A 23,969-nucleotide genomic window follows, 5' to 3' on the forward strand; every position below is an offset into this window, starting at 1 on the left:
ACGGGGAGGGGCCCGGGAGCGCGGCCGCTTTCGATTTCCCTTTCCCGTAAAGGGCAGCGCTTCTAGGCAGCGCGGCTGACTGGCTGGGGCTTTCCGGGGGTGCTGGCCGCCTGCCCGCTGCGCCCGGCTCCTCCTCTGCCGCGGCCCCGCCCCGGGGCCACTCCCGGTCCGTCGCCAGCCCCGGCGCGCAGTCCCGGGCCCCAGCAGCCCTCGCCATGCACCCCGCTCGCTGGGCCTGGCTGGGCGCCGCGCTGCTGCTCCTGGCCGACTGGGCACTGCTCCGGCCCGCGCTGCCCGCTGCGCTCTCGCTGCTGCCGCCCGGTGCACCCCCGCTGCTCCGGGTCTGGGTGCTGGGCTTGTGCCGCTGGGCTGTGCTGGGGCTGGGAGTCCGCGGTGTCCTGCGGGCAGCGGTCGACGCCCCCATCCGCGGATGGCTGGGTGCCCTGGAGCCCTTGGCAGTCGCGCTGGGGCTGGCCTTGCCTGCCCTGGCGTCGTTGCGACAGCAAGTGTCCTGGGGAGCCGGTGGGGACGCCGACGGCACTCGAGCGCTGCACTGGGGAAGCCGCCCCGACGCCTTTGTCCTCAGCTATGCTGCGGCCCTGCCGGCTGCTGCCCTGTGGCACAAGCTTGGCAGCCTCTGGGTGCCCAGTGGGTCTGGCGGCACCTGGAGCAAGTTGCGCAGGTTTCTAGGCCTCCTGGGCCCTGAGCGTCGCCGCCTCCCGCTGATCCTGGCCTTGCTGACCCTCTCCTGTCTGGGTAACAAAACGCCGGGTGCAGGGGGAGGACACAGGTGTTCGGGAACCCAGGGCCAAGATCAGAGAGGAAGAGTGGTGTGGGTCCTGGGAAGTGGGGATCCGGAGAAAGCCAGGGAGCCCAGGTCCGAGGGCCCATTTCCGGGTCAGAGTCGGGGAGTCCTGGGCTCCTGTGCTGCCTGGGCTGGGGGGAAGAGCATCCCCTCACTAGGAGTTACACTGCACCTGCTGTCTCTCCTTAAGCCCCTGTGAAGTCTGGTAGGGCCCATGCAGGGCTGAGTCCCCTGGGCTTCTCAGGCCTGGCAGTCTTGCTTTGTTTCTTGCCTCTGGCTCCCAGGGTAATGGAGGTGGCAGTGGGGCCCATTTCAGGCTAGGTCATGTCCGACCAGCCTGTCCTATCTCCCCAGGGGAGATGGCCATTCCGTTCTTCACTGGCTACCTCACCGACTCGATGCTACAAGACACGACAGCCTCTGCCTTCACTTGGAGTATCACCTTCATGGCTGTCATCACCGTAGCCAGGTCTGGGCTCAAGCTCGGGAGCCCTGGGGCTTGCACTTTGGGGGCTGAGGGTGGAGGTGCGCTCCTGCTGGGAGGGTGCCTGGCACTTTCCTCCCTCCCCTGAGTGCACCGTAATCCCCCCATCCTGACTGTCTCTCTCCAGTGGGCTGATGGAGCTCGTCTGTGATGCCATGTACCAGAGCACCATGGGCTGCATAGTCAGCCAGTTACATGCAGAGGTGTTTCAGGCCGTGCTGCGCCAGGAGACGGAGTTCTTCCAGAAGAACCAAGCAGGTTTCCCGCGCAGCTCTTTCATTTTATCACCCTGTGTGCTCCTTCCATACAGCCCCCCTCAGTCCCTCCCTCCGTCCCGCCCACATTCACTACACACAGGCCTTGTGACTTAATCTCAATATACCTTAGGAGCAAAAACACTGTCTTCTTTCCAGTACTGTAGCCTACTGTTTTTTGTCCAGGATTCCCCATTGAAGGTAAGGCCTGTGTCTTCTTAGAAACTACAGAATTTTAAAACTGGGTGTTTTGAGTTCACAAAGTCCGAATGCCTCATTTCCTTAGAAGGAAACTAAGCAGAGACCTAAACTGCTGAAATCTGCATGGTCACACATGGCTGGAGACAGACTTTAGGTTACACTCTGGCATCCTGGGTCCCCATGCAGGGTTCATTCTGGACTCCTCACAGCCCTGACCAGCACCCCATTCTGACCCGTGCCCAAGATTGCTGGTTCGAATTCTCTCTACCTAGCGTACCTCAGGGGACATGCAGGTTTTTAAAGGAAAACAAGAAGTTCCGACAAATGGAAATTACACATAGGTTAATTTCTTCAGGCTTAAGACAGAGGATTTTGGTGAGGCTTTTCCTCTCTGACACTTCTTTTCCTGTATGGAGGTCCCCACACCACCCCACCCCCCAGCCTTATGTGTCCCTGTGCCTGAGAACTCCAGGCTGACGGCCCCACCCTGGCATCATGGCTCGCCAGCTCCTCGAATCACCCCAAAGCCATCTGATTCCTTCTACTTCTTTCCCCCAACCCTGCCAGGTGTCATCACATCCCGGGTGACAAGTGACACGGCCACTGTGTGTGAGTCTCTGAGCTCCGAGCTGTCCATCCTGATGTGGTACCTGATGCGAGGGCTGTGGCCCTTGGTGTTCATGCTCTGGAAGTCACTGACTCTCACCGTGGTCAACCTGGCTGCCCTGCCTCTGCTGTTCCTTTTGCCCAGGAAGCTGGGAAAGTGGAACAAGGTGCGTCCTGGAGCCCCAATGCCTGGATTCGTGGTTCCTTTCAGCTCGGCTTCCTTGGACCTTCCCGGTTCCCTGTCTTCACAGAGCGCCCTGTCTGTGTAGTCTGAGCCCCCGCATGGCTCAGCATTAATCTCCACACTGGTTTCTGCCGTCTGCCCATAGCCATCCTAAGCCTTCTCCTTCTCCTTGCTTCTCTTTCGTGTCCAGGGGCAGAAGTGTCCTGCCCTATCCACCTTTTATCACCTGGAATGTCCAGCTATGTGGCTCCGCTGTTAGTATCCCTGTGGCTGTCAGCTCACGTCCCTGTCTCCACAGTCCCTGGAGGTACAGGACCGCCAGTTTCTGGCAGAGTCCAACCAGGTGGCCATGGAGGCCCTGTCAGCTATGCCTACGGTCCGGAGCTTTGCCAGCGAGGAGGGCGAGGACCAGAAGTTCACAAAGAAGCTGGAAGAAATAAGGATGATTAACCAGAAGCAAGCTATGGCCTATGTTGTTGACTTCATGACCACTAGAGTGAGTGCCCAGATGTGGATGTCCAAGGCCTTGTCCCTGGGATTCCGCAACTCCATTCCCTTCCCCAGTCCTGCTCCTCAGTGCAGAGTGGCTGGTTTCGTGTCTCTGTCCTAGAAGGCTGAGGTTCAGGGACTCTATTCAGTGTCTTTAGCCACCTTCCTCTGTGTGGGGATGTTGGTGGCTTTCACTGTGGCACATAAAGGCCACCCAGCCTTGTGGATTAGAGATGCCCCATCTCCATTCTTTGCCCCTCCCATGAAGTCCTGCTTCACGCTGATACAGGGTGGGTGTGCAAGGAGCTGTGGGAATAACGGGAACCGGGGACGGGGGATGAGAACCATTCTCAGTGCTGCCCTTTATTAGCTCTGTGTGTGCAGCGGTATCATGGAGGACCCTTGGCTGAGACTTTCCCTCGTTTTAAGAGGAGAATTACAGCACCTCCTTTAAAGGGCCCTTTTAATATGAATATCAGCTGCTGACACGTTCCCGAAAGCTGTTTGTGAAGAGTCTGTGTCCCTCCCAGCAAGATGGTAATGGTGTTGGTGATGGGGACACAGAGGACCTGTGTCTCCTCGTGGCCCATTCTTCCTTCTGCTGCCGAGCGAGCCTGCTCCGGGTATTTGGGAGAACAGGACTTTGTATGTCTTTAATGCTAATCACTCTGAGTCTCCTCTGGACTTGTTTTTTTTTTCTTAACCACGATCCTTTTTTTCTTTGTTGGCCTCTTTCTAGGTCTCGGGCTTGCTGCTGAATGTGGGCATCCTGTACATTGGTGGGAAGCTGGTGACAGGCGGGGCCATCAGCAGTGGAAGTCTGGTCACATTTGTTCTCTACCAGAAGCAGTTCACCTCAGCCGTTGAGGTGAGGTCCCTCCCCGCGGTGCTCTCTCTTCCCGTCCTATCCTTGCCAGCGTTACCTTCCTGCTGGACGGTGCCTTCTCATTCACATAATCTGACTGGCCCGCTAAATCTCTCCCTTCGCTGCTTCCCCCAGGTACTGCTGAGTTACTATCCCCGGATGCAGAAGGCGGTGGGCTCCTCCGCAGAAATATTTGAATACCTGGATCGGACTCCTCGGTGCCCACCCAGCGGTTTCCTGAGTCCCTTAAGCCTGGAGGGCCATGTCCAGTTCCAAGATGTATCCTTTGCTTACTCAAACAATCCGGATGTCTTGGTGCTGCAGGTACAGTTTAGCAATCCCTGTGTTCTCCCCACCCCTGACACCCTAAGCTTCCTGCTTCTGCTCTGACACCAAGTCTGGGTACTCATTAACCTCATGTGTTTCATTAATGTCATCCAAATTCAAGCTTGGGTTTCTAAGCGACAGGAATAGAGGGTTGAATGTGATAGCTGTCTCATCCCAAGGGGTTGCCACAAAGAAATCTGTGTCCCCAAGTGTCTCTCGCATCTTTGTGATTTAAGGATGTAGTTTTTTGAGCTTTGAGTTGGTAACGCACCAAGCACGTGGCACAGCGGTGCCTGACTCTGCCCTTGCTTGCCTGCTTCTCACCTTTCTTCGTGAGGAGGCATCAGACTAGGGGTCTGTGTGTGGTGGGGGATGCTGTGTTTCTCCATCCCTCCTTGATGTGCTGGGGAGTGACGCCATTCTGTGCAACAGAACAGGAAAATGTGGAGGGTGGAGGCCTCCAGTGGCCTCTTGTTTTGTGATTCTCTGGCATCCAGGCATTGACATTCACCGTACAACCTGGAGAGGTGACAGCCCTGGTGGGACCCAATGGCTCTGGGAAGAGCACGGTGGCTGCGCTGCTGCAGAATCTGTACCAGCCCACGGAGGGCCAGGTGCTGCTGGACGGGAAGCCCCTTCCCCAGTACGAGCACCACTATCTGCACAGACAGGTGAGCGGTAAGGTAGTGGGGAAGGGACCTTCAGGCAGGACAGTGTCCTGCTGTGAAAGGAGGGCTGGGGATGTGGGAGACGTGGGGTGGAGGTGGAGCAGGGTCAGGGGAGCACGTGGGGATTTTTGAGGTAACTGTACCTTGCATCCCTTGTTCTGCTCCTCGTACCTAATGGCAGGTGGCTGCTGTAGGGCAAGAGCCTCAGCTGTTTGGAAGAAGCCTTCGGGAGAACATCGCCTATGGCCTGACCCAGGAGCCAACGCTGGAAGAAGTCGAAACTGCAGCACGGAGTTCTGGCGCCCACGGTTTCATCTCTGAGCTCCCACAGGGCTACGACACAGGTATTCACCCCCGCGCCCAGGCAGCTGCGCTCTACTGAAACCCCACAGCTGTGCCTCTACTATTCCACGGGCACCACTGGAAGCTTCTGCACCCACATCCCCAGAGCTCTGCATCCTCCTTCCTATGACCTCCTCGACACTGTGGCATCCATCAGCCTTGGTGTGTGTGTGCACTTGTATGTGTGCATGTGTGTTCACACCAGAGCCCATGCGTGGCTCTCCAGGTCTCATCTGGGCTCTTGTCTCTGCAGATGCAGGTGAGTGTGGGAACCAGCTGTCAGGAGGTCAGCGCCAGGCAGTGGCTTTGGCCCGAGCATTGATCAGGAAACCCCGGGTCCTCATCCTGGATGATGCCACCAGCGCCCTGGATGGGAGCAGTCGGTTACGGGTGAGTAAGAGGTCGTCCTCTTAATGTCTGGATCCTGCCGAATCTATTTTTCCTGATCCTGCGTAGTTACATCAATATTATAATTATCCCAGCTGGTCCTTGGAATTTTCAGTGCCCATTAATATTTCCCCAAAAGACCCCAAACTGGGTGACAGAGTCTTAAGTATTGATTCTCAGCCTTCGAAGCCAAAAATAAAGTGGGCTGTTCTAACGCTGTTAATGTGGAGTAAGGCTATGCGTGTGCTATACACATGCCCCCGGGGCCCTTCCCATGTGTGTTCCACGCCCTCTCTGTGAAGTGGGTCCTGTCACCCTTGCTCTTTGGATGACCGTGGAGACTGAAATCTGCTCCAGTGTGGAGTGGCAGAGCTTCACCCCCACTGCAGGTCTGCAGAGTTCAATGTTGGTGGTGTCACTCCTAGGAAATTACGTTCTCTTAAAATCCTCCTTGGCGAGGCTGGGGATTTAGCTCAGTGGCATAAGTGTCTGCCTTGCAAGCAGGCAGTTGTGAGTTCGATCCCCGGTACCGATAAAAAGAAAAAAAGAAAAAAAAGAAAAAGAAAAAGAAAAAAAAATCCCCCTTGGCAAGAGAGCTCGGCAGCAGGGCACAGGGAATGGGCCTCTCCGCTGTGCCCGGTGGGTGCTGACTGGCGTGTGTGTCTTTCCACAGCTGCAGCAGCTCCTCTACCACGGCCCCGAGCGCCACTCACGCGCGGTGCTCCTCATCACCCAGCAGCTGAGCTTGGTGGAGCAGGCTCACCACATCCTGTTTCTGAAGGATGGCACCATCTGTGAGCAGGGGACCCACCAGCAGCTCATGGAGAAGAAAGGGTGCTACTGGGACATGGTGCAGGCCCCTGTGCGCGCTCCAGAATGAGAGGCCTCTGGGATCTGCACCCCACCTTCCTCCCTTCCGTCCACGTCTCCAGCTCTCTGTGATGCTGAGCTCAGCCCTGGAGCAGGAGTAGGAGCAGGAAGCTACCTGCTGCCCAGCTGTCAGCTGAGCTGGAACCCAACTGCTGGTGTGGTTGAAGTTTGCCAAGTGTTAACGCCCTGTCTCAGCTTCTTGTGATGGTTCAGGCTTCAGTGTAACTGTTCTGTGGCCAGGGTGGATGCTTTGGTTTGAGACGCACTCTGAGAAGCAGAAGAAATATCCAGGGCACAGAGAGGGGAAGACCCGATGCCCTCAGTGTGACCAAAGGTCTGAGCTGGCTGGTGAATGTCCTGCCAGGGTTCCTGATATTTATAATAAAATGGCTGTTTTGCACTGCGGTTTCTCCTGTTTCCGGCAGCTCCCAGTCCCCCAGTGTTTCACAGCCAAGGCCTTATGGCCAGACCTGCCCTTCTCCACCCTACCGGGCCAGCTCTAAGGCTCAGGGCGGACCACAGAGCCCCGGCGCCTGCAGCTGGGTGTCCCTGCCGTGGCCCACCGGCGAAGGGAGCTGGAGAAAGTAAATGCGTGGACTGAGAAGTTGCTCGGATCCCTGTCACGCAGCTCCCGCGTGTCCCAGTCCGGTCCTCTCAGGGAAACGGGTGGGGCTATCTGCACATTTCGGCCATTCAGGGAGGGCCAGGGTTGTGTGACGTCAACAGTTGCTGGGCAGATGGGGACACTACAGGTTGCAGGGAGCCAGAGGCGGGGTTTAGAGTCATTCATCAGCGCTCGCGGGAGCCGGGCGAGAAGGGGCAGGCAGGAAGGCGGGTTCTTGTGGTTGGCTGCGGTTTGGGGAGACCGTTGCACCGCGAGAGGCCCCGCAAAAATAAAAACGAAAAAGACAAAAAAAAAAAAAAAAAAGCCAAGTGGAAGGATTCAGAGCCTGCGCCCTCTCCTTGGCGCCCCGCTCCTCCCAGGCTGGGGCGTGCTGCTCTTCAATTATCCCAGAAGCGTTTTGGGGGGCGGGGTGGGGCTGGGGTGGTCCCATCCTTCTTATCTGTCCCAGATTTTATAAAAGGCTTCCGAGCCAGCGCAGAGGCACAGGCCTATCATTCCAGCATTTGGGAGGTTAAGGCAGGAGGATGGCTGCGAGTTCAAGATCGGCTTGGGTTACAAATTGAGTTCAAGGCCAGCCTGAACTGCATAGTGAGACCCTGTCTCAAAAAGACAGTAAATAAATAAATTAAATAAATAAGTGGGTCCCGATGCCAAGACTGTCCCCGTCCACAGCGCCCACTGCTCTGTGAAATTGGCCCTGTCCCTGGCCCCTGCCCCTTGCCCGCCTTCTGGCTGAGGCTGCTCTGGGGCCCGCTCCTAGCACTGTCTGGAGGGTCCCCGAAGCGGCCCGGACGGGGGCTCCCTCGCTGTCCTCCAGGCGGCCTGGTCCCCGAGGACACAGAGCGGGCAGAGCAGGGCGGCCTCCCCGTAGGACACTGCAGGCTGGGACACCCTCCAGCCTCTTCTCGGGAAGGGCAGGGGGATGCGGAAAAATTTTTGGGTCCCTCCCCTCGGGTGCCGGAGCTTTCGCTTTCGCTTCCTCCTGCGAGAGCAACCGGCAGGCGGGTGGCGCTGCGAGACCATGGCGCTGCTGGACGTGTGCGGGGCCGCGCGGGGACAGCTGCCGGCCTGGGCCGGGGGGAGCGCGCGGGGCTCGGACCTGGGGCACTACAGCTTCTCCGAGCGCGCTCCGGAGCTCGCCGTCCCCAGGGGCATGCAGGTGAGGGCAGAGGGAGCAGGGGGACGAGGGTCGGAGGCTGGAGAAAAGAGGTCCACTTTGAGCCTGCCGTTCCTGAGGCTGGGGTGTCCGCAGTGCAGGGACCCCTGTGACCTTGGAGGGTCAGGATGGTGCTGATGAAGACAAGCGATTAGAGGTGGGGGGGGGGAGGAGAGGGCTTCCATGTGTCACCTGCCCAGGTGATCTCAGGGAAGCAGGTGGGGTTACTAATACAAGACAGCCCTTTCTCCACCACGTACAAATCAGAGCCCCACTCCCTGGGGTCATCGTAAAGACCCTGAGGTGTTTGGGGAGACCCACCTCCTCCTGCCCCCAGCAATTCAGTGCTGTGACCCAAACAGGTCCCGCGGTATCTATCTCCAGTCCCTTCGGTAAAATCAGTGTAGGTGAATTAGCAAACTGGTGAGTGTTGGATGATTATCAATGAACAAACCCTTAAAAGCAGTTAGACTTTTCTTTTGGTGGGGTTGTTTGTTTTCTAGACACTGGTGCCATGTGCTCTTCCTTCCTCCTCAGAGCACCGTCCCTCCTAGAAGTCCTTAGGAACTGTTCTGGGCATGAGCGGTCAGAGAGCTGTGGCCCATCTCCTCGCCTGCCTAAACCCTTCCCTGCGGAGATCCCGCTACACAAGTGTTCATGGCTCTTCCCCTGCCTCTTCAACTCTCCTCAGCCCACGGAATTCCTACAGTCCCTGGGTAGGGACCAGGAGAGGAATGTTCAGATAGAGATGGCGCACGGCACAACCACGCTGGCCTTCAAGTTCCAGCATGGAGTGATTGTGGCAGTGGACTCTCGGGCCACAGCGGGGAACTACATTAGTGAGTGTGTGGGACCCGGTGGTCAGACCCTGGGGCGCCGGGCTGTCCTTCCAGTAGGATATCAATGTCCCCACCAGAGCCTAAGATTTAGGGAACACGGGGAGAACTGTGGGTCTGTTGCTCTTATCTCAAAACTCTTCTTCCAGGCACCATACGAATTAACAAGGTGATCGAGATTAACCCTTACCTGCTGGGCACCATGTCTGGCTGTGCTGCAGACTGTCAGTACTGGGAGCGTCTGCTGGCCAAGGAGTGTAGGTGGGTGAGGCCTCTCGGGTCCTATTCTCAGCCTTCTGCTTGATTCTTGGGTCTCCCAAGTCTCCGTACCTCGCCTTTGTGCCTTATGGGTCCAGCTCAGTGCTAACAATATTTCACAAAGCAGCCCTTGGGTAATAGATCCCTGCCCCAAATCTTGGTCTGTGCTCCTGCCCTCAAACCAGTCCCTCAGCATGGACCCCATCAGGTCAGCGCTGGTGGGATAATCCCATTTACTAGGCTTTCTCTGTGTGTTTTAGGTAGTTCAAATTCTAAATCTTTTCCTGCTCCTTAGAGTCTATAAAACAATGCCTTCCAATGCTTATCTCTCCCGTCATGTCCTGTCCCTGGGCGTGGGATAACTGACCATCTCCAGCCCCTAAGTCTTCCTCTGCCCCTCCTCACCCAGGCTGTACTACTTGCGGAATGGGGAACGGATCTCTGTGTCGGCTGCCTCCAAGCTGCTCGCCAACATGATGTCCCAGTACAGGGGCATGGGCCTCTCTATGGGCAGCATGATCATCGGCTGGGACAAGAAGGTGGGTGTGCCCCTTCTCCCTCCGCCTTTTCTAGTGTGTGTGTGTGTGTGTGTGTGTGATTTCTCAGTCCAGTTACAGACCCTTGTATGCCGTCCACAAGCTGACTGTTTTGTTTAGATAGCTGAATCCATTTGGTTTCTCTTCTTATATTTAAATTTCTAGATTTTTCCCAAAATGCTGTCCTAATTCCAATGTGTCTGTGGTAGTTTTCACTCTTTTGTCCGCTTTTTGTGATCCACACTTGAACCTCTTAGGCCACCAGTAAAATCTCCTTCCAAATCTAACCTGGAGCCTCCTTTGCCTCCCAGGGCCCAGGACTCTACTACGTGAATGAGGATGGGACTCGGCTCCCGGGACACATGTTCTCCTCTGGCAGTGGGAACACCTATGCCTATGGGGTCCTGGACAGCGGCTATCGGCCAGACCTCAGCCCTGAAGAGGCCTATGACCTTGGCCGCAGGGCTATTGTTCAGGCCACTCACAGGGACAACTATTCTGGAGGCGTTGTCAACAGTAAGACGCCAACCACCCTATCGTGCCTGGGAGGAGGAGAGGGAGATGTGGGATGCAGGCACAGGGGAGGCTGAGGGGCTGGGAGGAGGTTCTTTAGGGTCAGAAGACATTGCAGAAGTCCCAGCAGTGAGGGTTTGGAGTGTGTGCCTGTGTCTGGGTGCACCGTCGCTGCCTGCAGTGGAACCCGGGTCACGGGACCTTGGTGCTGTTGTCTCATTTGCCTGCAGTGTACCACATGAAGGAAGATGGCTGGGTAAAAGTGGAAAGTACAGATGTCAGTGACCTGCTGCACCAGTACCAGGAGGCCAAGCAGTAACAGTGGCATTGGCTGTGCAGGCCTCTTCTGGTGGCAGAAAAGGCCTCCAGACGCAGAGACCTGGACCACTTTCCATCTCTGCCAAGACACAGGGTGGCCTGGCGGCGGGTGTCGGTGGGCCACGTTCACCCATTTTCATGCTCTTCTTTCAGAGAGCTTGTCTCCTAGGAGCCCTCGGGTGCTCCCTAAGAATAAAGGAAAACGGTTATGAATGCTTCTGGTGTGGCTAAGTGCGTTTGGGGGCTGTAAGGGCTGTTTGTGGAGTAGGGGCAGGAAATCAAGAGAAATAACTCAGGCTTCTATATGCCCAGTGAGCCCCTCCCAGCCTCTCCCCGGCCTGTGATCCTTAGCACTTGGGAGTCTGAAGCAAAGGTCAGAAGTTCCAGGCCAGCCTGGGCTACATAGTGAGATTCTTTTTCAAACCAAATAAAAGAACAACTAGCCTTACTAAATGTTTCTTCCACACTCATCTCTCCAGAACCTCAGGGGGACTGATCCTACTTGTCTCTGGACAGTATCTGTAATTTCACTCAATCTGGAGACTCCCATGTGATCCACTGTTCATGGTTAGCATGAGTTGGAGTGCACCACCACCACCACCAGCTATCTTTGACTTTGTAGAGTGGATGGAACAGCTTCCATTTCACTGCGTAACACTGTCCTGTTTACCCCAAACCACACCTTGAATATATGGGATATGGAATGTGAAGATGGTCAGGGTTAGATCCTGGGTCAGGTTAGTCCCAGGGTCAGGACTCCCAGACAAGGAGAATAAGAGGAAAAAATAAAAGATCTACATTAGAAAAAAGATGATAAGATTCTCTGAATCACGAAGCAGGTACAGGAAGGAATGTGGACTGCGTCATCTCTCGGTGATGTCTGAGAGTTGGAAGCAGCTGAGCCTAGAGCTTTGCTCCTTAGAGAGAGATTCTTAACATCCCAAAAGGATGGAGCTGGACACATTTTAGTCCTCCACGAACCCTCTACCTCAGTCCCCCTACTACTGTTCAACGTGGAGTGACTCTTCGAGAGTCACACCAGTGACATTTGGAAAGGGCCATGTGAAATTCAAGCAATGAGCCCTCTGGAGGTTTTGTTTTAAAGGCAATTTTATCTGGAAGTCATTTCTGAAATAACTTTGCAAATTCCTAGGGCAGGCTGTCGCCCAGGGCGATCTGAACTGTCAGCTGTTCCTTCAGGGTTAAATTAGACCAGTCCCGGGCATTTCCTACAAGTGCCAGGGGATTCCCAGGGTGAGCCCAGCGCACACAGAGGCCCCATTGGGGTGGACACGTGGATCCAGGCTCGGGGCCTCCAGATCCTGTGGGTTTCTCACCCAGCACTCAGCACCTTTACCTGGAAACCCTAAACCTGAATCTTGCCTAAGGGAAGAAGGTGGGTAAAACAGATAGTAATAGAAAATCCAGGTTCCGTTACCTGGCATCTCCGTCCTTGAAATCCTCTGCAGTCTCCTATCACCGAGTAACCGAGTAACCGACCGCCAGGAGGGCGAGCGGGAGCTTGTTTGGGGCCCCAGGGCGCGCGGGCGGATTTGGGGTTCAGTGTTTGCCAGCCGCAGGTCTCGGGCGCCCCCTTCCGGCTGCCACGCGCAGCTCCGGCGTGGGCTGGGAAGCGAAAGCGAAACGGGCGAGGCCAGGACCGCCCCGTGGGGCGATCTCCCCGGAGGACGCGGGACGCGAGGAGGAGCCAGTGGGGCTCGCGGTGCGGCCCTGGACCGGGAGCCCTGCGCAGTGGTCCCGGGCGGGTGAGTTCCGAGCGCACACAGGAGGCAGCCTCCCCGCGCCCCGCACTGCGCGGCCCTTTGCTCCCGGGCAGTGGAAGCTGCGGGCTGGGTGTGCCCGGCTCCCCGGAGATCTGGGGGTGGGGACCGGGCTCCATCCTCATTTCTCATATTCTGCCCCCCAGATCCAGAGCGCCATGCGGCTTCCCAACCTGAGGCCCTGGGCCTCGCTGCTGCTGCTGGACTTGGCCTTGCTCTGGCTGCTGCGGGGGACTCTGGGGGCGCTGCTCCCCCCGGGGCTTCCAGGACTGTGGCTAGAGGGGACCCTGCGACTTGGAGGGCTATGGGGGCTGCTGAGGCTGGGAGGGCTGCTGGGGTTCGGGGGCGCCTCGCTGCCCCTGCTCTGCCTGGCCACCCCCCTGTTTCTCTCCCTGAGGGCCCTGGTGGGAGGGACCCTGAGTGCCCCCCCTGTCAGGCTGGCCTGGGCCTCTTGGAGCTGGCTGCTGGCGGGCTACGCGGCTGCAGGGCTGGGCTGGGCTGTGTGGGCTGTGCTGAGCCCCTCAGGCACCCCGGAGAGGGAGCCAGGCCAGGAGAAAAACAGAACCTTGATGTGGCGGCTGCTGCAGCTGTCCAGGCCTGACCTGCCCTGGCTCCTGTGCGCCTTCTTCTTCCTGGCGGCAGCAGTGTGGGGTGAGTGTGGAGGGGGCCTGGCAGAGGATGGGGAGGAGGAGGTGCGGCTCCTGCTGACCTTCCTGCCTCTTTCAGGGGAGACGTTGATCCCACACTATTTTGGCCGCGTCATTGACATCCTGGGCGGCGATTTTGACCCCGACGCCTTTGTCAGCGCCATCGTCCTCATGTGCCTGTTCTCTGTCGGGAGGTAGGTGACGGGCAGGTGGGGTCCTTCCCGAGCCCCAGGCCTCTAGCGAGCCCTCAGCTTCCTAGGTCCGCTGTTGGACACTGAAACAGAAGTGTGTGTGTTTATTGCTCGCTGTGTTTCCCCTGACAGTTCATTTCCTTGTGCACATTTACGCCTCCTCTTAGAGTTTGTAGCGTGTATCGTGTGTCAAATGCACAGTGAGTCGCCTCTAGTCATTTCTGTCTCTATGAAAATCCACATCTTGCTGCTGGCCCCCAACCCTGTGGCCTACAGCAACTCTCGGTCCTCTCTTTTCCCTGAGTCTTTCCACCTTGCCAGTTGCCAAAGCTCTTACTCAGAGGTTGCAACCCACGACCCTTGTTCTGGAAGTCACTCTTGAACTCCATTTGCGCCCGGTGCTCAGGGGCCTGCTGCCAGGCTGCACTGGGACCAGGATGGGGCACATGCTGCAGCTGGGGTGTAGAGTTGAAGGGGATCCTCGCTCCTGGCCTCAGGGGGGCTCTCTGCTGGACACCGAGTCTTCAACAGACTTACTTCGATTCCAATATCCTGGAGAACCAGGGCCTGTGATCTGTCTCAGCACTCAGGAGGCTGAGCCAGGAGGATCAGATGTTAGAGCCCAGCCTGGGCAGTTTAGTGACTTAGGCAGACTCTGTTTAAAAAGGAAAAAACCCAGAAATCAAAAAAACCCAAAACATAACAAGGTCAGGGGACATATCTCGGCGGGAAAGCCACGCGTTCAATAGCAGCACTGCAAACAGAAAACAAAACCAAAGGAAAATCTGGGTGCTCTCGTGCCTGCCTTCCATGCTTGCTTCTTTCCATTGAAACTCACTCCTCAGACAGCAACTTTTTACTAAGCAAACCACCTGTTGGGCTCAGCTCAGCTCTGTGGGTGATTCCTGGATCCGCGTGTGCACACCCAGTGCTGATCTTGTGATCCCAGTTGTCTCCATGGTGTTCCTGTCACACAGCCCACTCTCACCTCATGTGCTGGGACCCCAGACTCCCAAGTCAATTTCACCCCGTCCTGGGCGTCCTGAGGTGGAGAGCGCCTTCCTCTGCTCTGATTCCTGAGACCTCAGTATTTGGGGCTCCATCTCCCCCACACTCAAACACCAGCCCTGCTGTTCCCTACTTTAAAAACGTTTCTCTGCTTGGCTCCTCCATTCTGCTGTGATTGCCAGAATCCAGAACTCTCATGATTTCATGTGTGATTATCACAAACACCTTTTGAATATGCTGACTGAATTTGCATTAGAATCTCATGTTATGCAAAGGGATGGCTCATGCTTTGTATATTTTTATCTTTAAGTTTTATAAAACATTGGTTTGTCTGGGAAGAATTGTCCAGGGATGAAAGAAGGGAGCATTGTGTCTCTGAAGTTCTGGAGAATGGGAGGTCAGGGAGTTTTTCCTGGTTCCCATAGTGAAATATCTGTGACTACACAGGAGGGCTTTGCTTCCGGGAGGAAAAGAGACCAAGACAAGAGGAGGGACCCGAGAGGGAAAACCCATGGGGAGGCCAGGCCGGCAGTGAGCCCCTTGGTGCCAGATTACTCTCCCCGTGTCTGTCACAGGAGCTCCATGAGTCTCATCACCACGTCTACTGTTTCTTCTCTCGCTGTGTCTGCCTGTCTCTCCCCCGCTTCCCTTTATTCATGGTTTGCATTCTCCACTTTGCTGTTTTATTGAATTCTGGCGTCTCCTCTGCTTCTCTGACCTCCTCCTGTGTGTCTCACTGCCGGCTTCCTCCTCCTCCTCTCTCCTCCTGGCCCACAGCTGCTTGTCCGGAGGCTGCCGCGGAGGCTCCTTTACGCTCGTCAAGTCCAGGATCCACCAGCGGGTCCGACAGAAGCTGTTCTCCTCCCTGCTGCGTCAGGACCTTGGTTTCTTCCAGGAGGTTAAGACAGGTGGGTCTGGGGTCCAGGTCTGGGATTCCCCTGGCCATCCCTGTCCCTCCTTACCTGTCCATTCTCCATGTTCTCTCCTGGGACTCTGTACTCTTACAGACAAAGCGCCCACGGCTCTGTAAGCGATGGTGGAGATTTAGAGCCAGGGCCAGGAGGACCCTGTGGGCCTCTGCCGTGCAGTGCGCAGTTCCTCATCTGCTCTGTCCTTGCAGGCGAGCTGCATTCCCGGCTGAACTCGGACACCTCCTTCATGAGTAACTGGCTTCCTCTAAATGCCAATATAATCCTGCGGAGCCTGGTGAAAGTGCTGGGGCTGTACGTCTTCATGTTTAGCGTGTCACCACGACTCACCCTCCTGTCTCTGTTCGACCTGCCCGTGATGCTCGCTGCTGAGAAATTGTACAACACTCGCCGTCAGGTAGTCATGGACCTCAGGGACCCTGAAAAGGAATAAAACTTAGGGGCAAGGAGACCTGCATGTTCCTAGCTCTAGGATACCTTAAAGACGGGTTCCTGGTTCCGGCCCATGACATCTCTGTACATGGACTACTACTGTCTATCTTTGAAACTTTTCTTCCTAAAATGAAACTGTCCCCACGCCACAGTAACTGCCACCGCACTCACATTCTCTGTCCTATGTCTACTTCTATGAATTCCATTTTTCCAGTTTCCACGCCTGCGTGGGAGCTTACGGCCTTTGTCTTACTGATCAGCTTATTCCACTGGCCGAAGGTCTCTGAACTGCCTGCATCTGGGTTATAGGATGCATCAGAATTTCCTTCTAATCCAGAATGATGTGTGTGTGTACTACAGTTTGCTTTTTTTTTTTTTTTTTTTTTTTTTTTTTTTTTTTTTTTGAGACAGGGTCTCGCTGTGCAGTTCAGGCTGGCCTTGAACTCGCTTTGTAACCCAGGCTGGTCTCGAACTCGCAACGATCCTCCCACCTCAGCCTCCCAAGTGCTGGGATTACAGGCATGAGCCACCATGCCCGGCTTGCAGTTTGCTCTTGTAGCTGATGGACATTTGAGAGGTTTCCAGCTCTGGCTACACACAGATATCTGTCTGGGGCCCGGCTTTCAGTCCCCCTGGGTGTGCAGTATCATGAGAAGTATCATGCTGGGTGGGTCTGTTTGTAACATTTGGAGGAACTGCTCGGTGGCAGGTGCCTCAGTGACTCCACCGGCAACACACAGGCTCTGCAGTTTTTTCACTCGCCTGTCGCCACGCATTGTTTCTGTTGTTTTTCCATAAATATGAGTCCCTCTAATGCTTGCAAAAAGTTTATTGTGGTTTTTATTGCATTTCCCCAATAATCAGTGGTGTCATGCAGGATATCTTTTTTCCAGCACTGGGGATTGAACCCAGGGCCCCATGGGCAAGAGCTCTGCCACGTAGCTGCCCCACAGCCCCTTATGGGACACCTTGTTATTTATTTGGACAATTGTGGACTGATTTTCCAGGCCCACTTTAGAATTAGGTTTCTTTATGTTGAATTGTAGGAGTTCTCCATATATTTTGAATACTAATCCCTTACCAGAATTTTAATCCCTTATGATTAAAACAATTTCCTTTTTTGTATTTTGTGGCAATCTCTCCACTGTTGATAGAGGGCTTCGAGAGCCCAAAACTTTTAACTTTGATGAAGTCTGGTTTATTTAGCTTTTTATTGTCTGTATTTTTGGCATCATAGCCAAGAAATCACTGCCAAGTGTCTCACAAAACTTTTCTGCTAGGATGGTTTTGATGTGTTTTGAGTTACATCTCGCTGCAGCTGGCTGTCCGTCCTCCTCCCGAGACTCTGGGGCGGGAGCATTACCTTAAACGAAGGTTGGACAGAAAAAAAGCATTTATCGCCTCCACTGCCTCACAGCTTAGTAACATGTTCCTTCCTTGCTTTTGTTCTTCTTCCTTCTGGTAAGCAAAGGAGGAACAGCAGGATAAGAGATCTGTGTGCTGCTCCTAGGTGGGGCGGGGGCGTCCCAGGGCCGGCTCCCTTCTGCTGCGTCACCGTCACCGTCACCGTCACCGTGGTGGACATCCGCCTCCCCACTCTTGCAGGCCTTGCTGCTGGAGATCCAGGACACGGTGGCGAAGGCAGGGCAGGTGGTGCGGGAGGCAGTCGGCGGGCTGCAGACCGTGCGCAGTTTTGGGGCGGAGGAACAAGAAGTCCACCGCTATAGGGAGGTCCTGGAGCGATGCCGGCAGCTGTGGTGGCGTCGAGACCTGGAACACGGCCTGTATGATCTTTTCCACAAGGTGAGAGCCACGTGGTGGCGGATGGCCGGCAGGGGAGGGCAAGGATGGGGAGCGACTGCCAGTTCTGGGGTCCCGTGCGCTCAGTCTTAGGCAGGGAGGGGAAAGGATGGGAAGACCCCCAGCCTCACCACTTCCTGCCCCCACAGCTGCTGCCCCTGGGCGTGAAGGTGATGATCCTGAGCTGCGGGCGGCAGCAGATCCTGGCGGGCGAGCTGACCAACGGCTCGCTGCTGTCCTTTCTGCTCTACCAGGTGGACGTGTGGCACCATGTGCGCGTGAGTGAGGGGCCCACGCCAGCTCCTGCCTTGCCCTCCTGTTCTGTCTCTGGGTCCTGGGGTTTACTTATTTCCCTTAATGGTGCAGGGCGAAATGTAAGATGCCACCTAATTTTGTCAAACGTAATTCAAATTCAAGAGTATGTAGTAGCTGTAAAATAAAATCACCCAGCATAATGTGTGATATCATAGTCATCATAACCCCTAAAAATTGACAACAGTTCCCCAAAACTGACCAAATACAGTCATTGCTGTTTTCCGTCTGCCTTGGCCATGGTGCATTAGCTCACATCAGGATCCAGTGAGGTCCGTGTGTTATGATTAGCTGCCACCTCTCTGAAGTCTCTTAGATTTTCTACTTGTATTTATTTGGTGAGGAAGTAGGTTGCTGTCCTGTAGGCTTTTTGACCTGTTGGAGTTTTTTGGTCAAATGCTGGTGGTATTAATATGTTCCTCTATTTTAAGAATATTTCCTGTCTACTGATAGGTAAATTGGGGAGTTTGTGGGAGTCAAACTTTTCCTCCTTTTTTGGCAAGTGACTCCCTAGATGATGGGGTGTCCTTTGGGCAGGAGGTACCCCGTGTCTTTTTGGTGGCAGCAGCCATTGGTGCTCAGTGCCCAGGCCTTTAAATTGTGACAGCTCCATGTGCAATGGTCTGGCATTTGCCATGAGGTAGCTAGAACACTTCACCCAAGGCAGACTTGTCCTCCTCTCCCCTCGGGTTCCCTGGGGAACTTTGATGAGAGGTAGAATGCATACTTGTTCTTTCCCTGAATTTCCAGTCATTTCCGAGATCCTGATTCACCATCTTTTATGTGTGAAGAGCTCAGGCAGGCAATCTGGTGGCTGTAAAAGTGAGTCATGCACGCTGCCCGCTTTGTAGGCCTTGCCCGTCTAGTCCCGGGCTGTGCAGCACTGCAAAGGTCTCCAAGGGTAGTGTTAGTGCCGTGTGGTCTGAGTTTGGACCTCACCTTTTTCCACCATGAACTGGGGCACTGAGGACTTGTTGGCACTTTAAAGCTCTGCCCAGGTTGCACATCGAAAGGCAGAGAGTGCTGCTTTGGGTCAGGAGGAGAGATGCGTGGTTGTAAATGGTGTGGAGTTGCTTCTGGGGAGACATTTGTTCAGCCGACCTGTCCGGTCCTGTCTTCCAGAGCCTGATGTACATGTATGGGGACATGATAAGCAACGTTGGAGCTGCCGAGAAGGTGTTCTGCTACCTGGACAGAAAGCCCAGGCTGCCTCAGTCTGGCACACTGGCCCCTGCCACGATGCGGGGGCTCGTGGAGTTTAGAGATGTCACCTTTGCATATCCCAGTCGCCCTGATCAGCCAGTGCTCAAGGTGCCTGGGAGAGGCCTGCGGGTGGAACCTGGGTCCCCATGCTCTGCTGCAAATAGGCAATCAGGCCTTGCATCTCCTAGATCACTTGCCTTAGAGAAGGTCTTGCTTCAGCTGGGTAGCAAAGAGAGGCATCCTGTAAGCAAAGTCTCATGGCCTTAATTCCTTCCCGTTTCTCCAGGGGGTAACGTTTACTCTGCATCCCGGGAAGGTGACGGCCCTGGTGGGACCCAATGGCTCTGGGAAGAGCACGGTGGCTGCGCTGCTGCAGAATCTGTACCAGCCCACGGAGGGCCAGGTGCTGCTGGACGGAAAACCCGTCTCTGAATATGAGCATCACTACCTGCACAGACAGGTGGGCTCAAGGGAGCTGGCAGTGGGTCCGAGGGAGGGAAGGGGTGTGCAGAGGTGGAGGATGTGGGTCCATGGGGAGGCAGGGCAGTCCGCGTGTGGGAAGGCAGTCGAGGAGGAACAGGGTCTCTGCCCTGCGGGTCACACTCTGCCCTCCACCCCTTCCCCGCTCTGCAGGTGTCTGTGGTTGCCCAGGAGCCTGTGCTGTTCTCCGGCTCTGTGAGGGACAACATTGCCTACGGGTTGCAGAGCTGCGAGGATGACAAGGTGGTGGCCGCTGCCCAGGAGGCTCTTGCCTATGACTTCATAAAGGAGATGCCGGATGGAATACAGACAGGTATCTGCTGCAGACCGGACCTCAGCCCTGCCCTCAGACGAGGACATGGGGCTTCCCTGTGGGTCCCTGTGCCCCCTTGTGAGCTTTGCTCTTCTTCCCTTTGCTCCCCACTCCCTGTGCTCCCCTGCTCCAAGCACTCCTCAGCCTGCACCTAGCTGCAGGGTCTTTGTTCCCAGAGGGCAGCATGGAGGCTGAGTTTCCTCCTCCATGGCAGCTGCAGTGCCCGCAGCCCTCCTGACCGCTGGCATAGGAGATGGGGCCGCAGTGGTTGTGAAGCTGTGTCTGAGCAGGCATTTCCCCCGGTTTCCTCAGTGGTAGGTGAGAAAGGAAGCCAGTTGGCTGTAGGACTGAAACAGCGTCTGGCCATCGCCCGGGCCCTGGTGCGGGACCCCCGCATCCTCATCCTGGACGAGGCCACCAGTGCCCTGGACGTCCACTGTGAGCAGGCGGTGAGTAGCGGGCAGTGAGGAGCGAGGGACAATGGGGTCTGAGATCAGTTTGCAGCATCATTGGGTGTGGAACTGGGAGGAGGACAAAGGCCCCTTAGTGGAATGATGACTGCCCTTGCAGAACTGGGAGTGGGATGGACAACAGGCGGAGGAGGCCGCCTTGACTGCTCCCAAGCTGCTTCCCATCCTGGTGAGGAGCAGTTCAGCCCAGAGGGAGCAGCAGGGCTGACGGTCACTCCTGCTCTTGGCCACTTCATGCCTTCTTCACCGCCTGTTGGGTTTTGGTGCCCTCCAGCCCCCTCTTACATTCTGAGGCCCTGTGATCCCTTCAGCTGCAGGCCTGGAGATCCCGCGGGGACCGAACCGTGCTGGTGATCGCTCACAGGGACCACGCAGTTCAGATCGCTGACCAGAAACTGGAGCTCCAGCAGGGCCAGCTTGTGGACCTCATCCCGAACAGGGAGGGGTCAGGACCTCCTACCTCGCCTGTTGCAAGTCAGCTGGAGGGCTGAGACCTCCGGACAGGGGCCCTGCTCAGGGCCGTCTCCCAAACGCCAGCCCCAAGCACCTCATGCTCCTGAGTTTCTCTGGGGCTGGGCCCTGGGTACTTGTTCCTGGGGCTGGAGGTGTGATGGCGACTGGAGCACAGGGGCTTTGGATGTGCTGAACTGTGTTGGAATGAGGGGTGGGGCGTGGCCTTTGGGGTGGGTCGGTGTCCTCTGGGCTTACAAAGCTCATCACTTAGGTGAGTAGTGCTTGTGGTGTGATAAACACCTGCAGCAGGCTTTGCTTGGCCGTGTATGTGCGCGTCCATGTGCAAATTTGGAAAATACAGAGAAGTTCAAAGAAGAAAAGTAAAACTGCTTGTGTTAAACTTCCCAGAGACAACCGTTTGTCCCATTTGTTGAGATGCTGATTAACCAATATGATACAAAAACTTACAAGGTTGCCTTTCTGTGTCCTTCCACATTGCCACCAGCGCCTGGTGCTTCGGGGGAAGATGGGGTACCACCAGACAGAACACAGCGCCCTGGTAACGATGTTCATAACAGCATCACTAATAGCGACCCTTTAGGGAGTTTAAATACGAACAGGAACTATGCTTAGTGGTTCTTAGGAGTCCTCATTTTTAGTCCTCATCCTCAGCCTACGAGGTTGGTTATTCTATATGAATTTCAGTTTATAGATGACGAATCTGAGGATCGGAGAATCAAAGAAATGATGAGTGTCCCCAGGTTACCCAGTGGTGGAATTGCTGTGTGAACCCAGACTTGACCCTAAAGTCCACACTGAATAAGTTAACGTTCAGTGTCTCGTGTCCATCTTGGCTCCAGTGCAGTCAGCTCAGGCAAAGCGGGGTCGCATCTTGCACCACGTAGCTCTGAGTCTGTTGTCTTTACTCCCGTGGTGCCGTCCGTTTGTCCTGTCTCCTGGAAGGTTGCTCTCCTGGTTCCCCCCTCCCCATTCCTCCGTGCACTGTTTGCTTTCTGGAAGCTGCATGCGATGGGATGATGCCACCTCTAGAAGCTGCTTCCCGTGTCTTCACTCCTTTTGTCAGACCTTGGCAGAGAACACGAGGGCCCCAACCTCCTGCCTCCGGGTGTGTTCACCTGCCACACCTGCCACTGCCAGCTCCCTGCGCCCCCCGTTTTCATGCCCATTCTCTGCGTCCCCTTCCCCTCTCCCACAGCCTTAAGATTCCTTATTTCCTCAGTCTGGGCGGATCACCCTTCCCTTTCGAAGACTTCTGTTGCTGGGGCTTGCCTTTTTCACAGCCCTTATTATACTCTACCCATACCACTCTGCCCTCTGGAGCTCTGGGAAGGCTGCTCTTCTGTTTTCTGTGTGCTCCCTGGCACGGAGCCCAGTCACAGTGGACAGTGGTTGGTGTCTGCTGCGGATGAATGAATCGCAGCCCTCCCTGTTACACCACCCACTGAGAAGCCCACGCTGCGGTACACATGACTGGCGACTGGGAGAGACTTACCTTAAAGGGTGCCTGTTCTAGGAAAGAGAAACTTTCGTATTCCTGGAAGCAGCAGATACTTTACAGTGCTGGCACTGAGCTGGCAGAGCTGCGGCTTTGGAACTGCTCCTGCCTGGCATTGCTGAGAGCAGGCGGGGCGAGAGAGTACACAGACCAGCCTCTGCCTCCTCCTGCAGCTCGGCAGCTCGCAGCCACCTGCCTTCCCCGGATTCCAGCAAATAGGAAAGAGGCGTGGGGGAGAGAGAGAGAGAGAGAGAGAGAGAGAGAGAGAGAGAGAGAGAGAGAGAGAGAGAGAGACAGAGACAGAGAGAGAGGAGAGAGACAGAAAGACAGACAAAGACAGAGAGACAGAGACACAGAGACAGACAGAGAGAGACAGAGACAGAGAGAGACAGAGAGACAGAGGCAGAGAGACAGAGAGAGAGACAGAGACAGAGAGAGACGGAGAGAGAGACAGAGACAGAGAGAAAGACAGAGAGACAGAGAGAGAGAGAGAGAAGGAGAGAGAGAAGAGAGAGCTCTATCCTTTCTCTTCACCACACAATGTCCTTTCTCTGTACGAGGAGGGTAGTGGCTATTGCACCCCCAAATTTGTGGGAGCTGCAGGTTTCAGAGCAGTTGACGATCTCGTAAAGTCTTTGATTTTCTCAGTGATCCATAGAGCATAACTCCTAAAACCTGAAAGCAGCCTAAAAACCTGAGTCAGCTAAAAACCTGAGTCAGGTCTTTCAATTTGGAGATAAACTAGAAGGGCTAGGAGGAAACAGGAATTCTGTCAGGCAGCGGAAGGTGCAGTAGGCGTCACCGTGTGGGCTCCTGGCCTCTTCACTGCTCTTTCTTGTCATGGATCTTTTGCACCAGCCAGGCTCGCCCTTTCCAGAGGAGAGTTCAGCTGGGAAGGGAGCCCCTTAGGGGAACAGCAGGTTCCATGGACCCTCAGACAACCCCTACCCTGTCTGCCGCATCCTGTGCAGAAGCAGCATGAGCATCCTGTCCTTGATCCTCCCTCAGTATGATGGTCATGTGGGGGCCACAGGATGGACCGTGGGGGTGTCTGTGGGGACAGACCCCGGGGAGGGAGTCTGAGGGCTTCCTTGCCTCCTGGTGCTGAGCGAGCCAAGGCATCACCCATTTGAGTGTGGTGCCACCTAGTGGTGTAGGGAACGAGTTGTGAATCAAATGTTACAAATTCTAACAGTAATCACTAGTGCTTACTGTGTGCTATGACTGTGCTAATTAATGCCAAATCTCTCTCTCTCTTTTATTATTCAGATCATCCTGTGAAATGGATAATGCAGTTCCAATTCTAAGCAGGAGAAAATGGAATTTTACAGGTAGAGAACAGTTTAGTGATGGCCTGACTTACCAATATTTTAAGACCACATAGGTTATTCTTCCACAACTCTTTTTCTGGTTATTCTTCCACAACTCTTTTTCGAAAGATGCTACTTATTTAAATAGTATATTGAGACTGTTAACTCAAAAGGCACAAAAATATACGGAGTAATACAGTGCTTCCACGATTCCTGACAGTTTGTCAGGCAACCCAGCTCTGAGCTGTATGTATCCTATTATAGAGAGATACAATGTATCTTTAAACAAATATATATGTGTATATGCTTGCTCCCTATTTTTCCAAATAGCAGCTCTCTAAGCTGATTATTTTGAGCTTTACCTTTTACATTAGAAATGTATGACTATGTAGATTCTATT

General features: G+C 55.0%; 3 protein-coding genes across 4 annotated transcripts; all 3 read left to right on the forward strand.

The window, feature by feature from the left end:
- The first annotated feature begins 52 nt into the window (after nt 1-52).
- On the forward strand, nt 53-6,882 carry Tap1 (transporter 1, ATP binding cassette subfamily B member). The gene is made up of 11 exons (XM_003473718.5): nt 53-756; nt 1,160-1,274; nt 1,417-1,547; nt 2,312-2,517; nt 2,833-3,030; nt 3,763-3,891; nt 4,024-4,212; nt 4,713-4,886; nt 5,065-5,227; nt 5,479-5,615; nt 6,286-6,882. Exons 1-11 carry the CDS (start codon nt 216-218, stop codon nt 6,490-6,492), a joined length of 2,190 nt encoding a protein of 729 aa, XP_003473766.3. The 5' UTR covers nt 53-215; the 3' UTR covers nt 6,493-6,882.
- A 1,206-nt stretch (nt 6,883-8,088) lies between these two features.
- On the forward strand, nt 8,089-10,937 carry Psmb8 (proteasome 20S subunit beta 8). 2 transcript variants are annotated; one of them, XM_063239092.1, is made up of 6 exons: nt 8,089-8,266; nt 8,801-9,102; nt 9,249-9,360; nt 9,767-9,896; nt 10,205-10,409; nt 10,637-10,937. In XM_063239092.1, the coding sequence occupies exons 2-6, from the start codon at nt 9,012-9,014 to the stop codon at nt 10,723-10,725; spliced, it is 627 nt and encodes a 208-aa protein (XP_063095162.1). In that variant the 5' UTR covers nt 8,089-8,266; nt 8,801-9,011; the 3' UTR covers nt 10,726-10,937. The 2 variants fall into 2 exon arrangements, with proteins under 2 accessions (XP_063095162.1, XP_003473768.2); XM_003473720.5 differs by having other exon boundaries at nt 8,118-8,266; nt 8,955-9,102.
- Nucleotides 10,938-12,334: 1,397 nt separating this feature from the next.
- On the forward strand, nt 12,335-21,213 carry Tap2 (transporter 2, ATP binding cassette subfamily B member). The gene is made up of 12 exons (XM_003473721.5): nt 12,335-12,490; nt 12,652-13,156; nt 13,232-13,346; nt 15,129-15,259; nt 15,472-15,677; nt 17,318-17,515; nt 17,662-17,790; nt 18,947-19,135; nt 19,314-19,487; nt 19,661-19,820; nt 20,133-20,269; nt 20,602-21,213. Exons 2-12 carry the CDS (start codon nt 12,664-12,666, stop codon nt 20,779-20,781), a joined length of 2,112 nt encoding a protein of 703 aa, XP_003473769.2. The 5' UTR covers nt 12,335-12,490; nt 12,652-12,663; the 3' UTR covers nt 20,782-21,213.
- The last annotated feature ends 2,756 nt before the right edge of the window (nt 21,214-23,969 follow it).

The sequence above is a fragment of the Cavia porcellus genome, unplaced genomic scaffold (genome assembly GCF_034190915.1).
Source record: "Cavia porcellus strain 051 isolate PalLab524CR breed Dunkin Hartley unplaced genomic scaffold, mCavPor4.1 scaffold_28, whole genome shotgun sequence".
Lineage (NCBI taxonomy): Eukaryota > Metazoa > Chordata > Mammalia > Rodentia > Caviidae > Cavia > Cavia porcellus.

Excerpts from the sequence above, each read along its gene's own strand:
- Tap1 (XM_003473718.5), top strand. The coding sequence starts at position 216 with ATGCACCCCGCTCGCTGGGCCTGGCTGGGCGCCGCGCTGCTGCTCCTG. Across the intron at positions 757-1,159 it reads GCTGACCCTCTCCTGTCTGG|GGGAGATGGCCATTCCGTTC; the intron begins GTAACAAAACGC and ends CTATCTCCCCAG. Across the intron at positions 2,518-2,832 it reads AGCTGGGAAAGTGGAACAAG|TCCCTGGAGGTACAGGACCG; the intron begins GTGCGTCCTGGA and ends CTGTCTCCACAG.
- Psmb8 (XM_003473720.5), top strand. The coding sequence starts at position 8,129 with ATGGCGCTGCTGGACGTGTGCGGGGCCGCGCGGGGACAGCTGCCGGCC. Across the intron at positions 8,267-8,954 it reads CCGTCCCCAGGGGCATGCAG|CCCACGGAATTCCTACAGTC; the intron begins GTGAGGGCAGAG and ends AACTCTCCTCAG. Across the intron at positions 9,103-9,248 it reads CACAGCGGGGAACTACATTA|GCACCATACGAATTAACAAG; the intron begins GTGAGTGTGTGG and ends CTCTTCTTCCAG.
- Tap2 (XM_003473721.5), top strand. The coding sequence starts at position 12,664 with ATGCGGCTTCCCAACCTGAGGCCCTGGGCCTCGCTGCTGCTGCTGGAC. Across the intron at positions 13,157-13,231 it reads CCTGGCGGCAGCAGTGTGGG|GGGAGACGTTGATCCCACAC; the intron begins GTGAGTGTGGAG and ends TGCCTCTTTCAG. Across the intron at positions 15,260-15,471 it reads CTTCCAGGAGGTTAAGACAG|GCGAGCTGCATTCCCGGCTG; the intron begins GTGGGTCTGGGG and ends CTGTCCTTGCAG.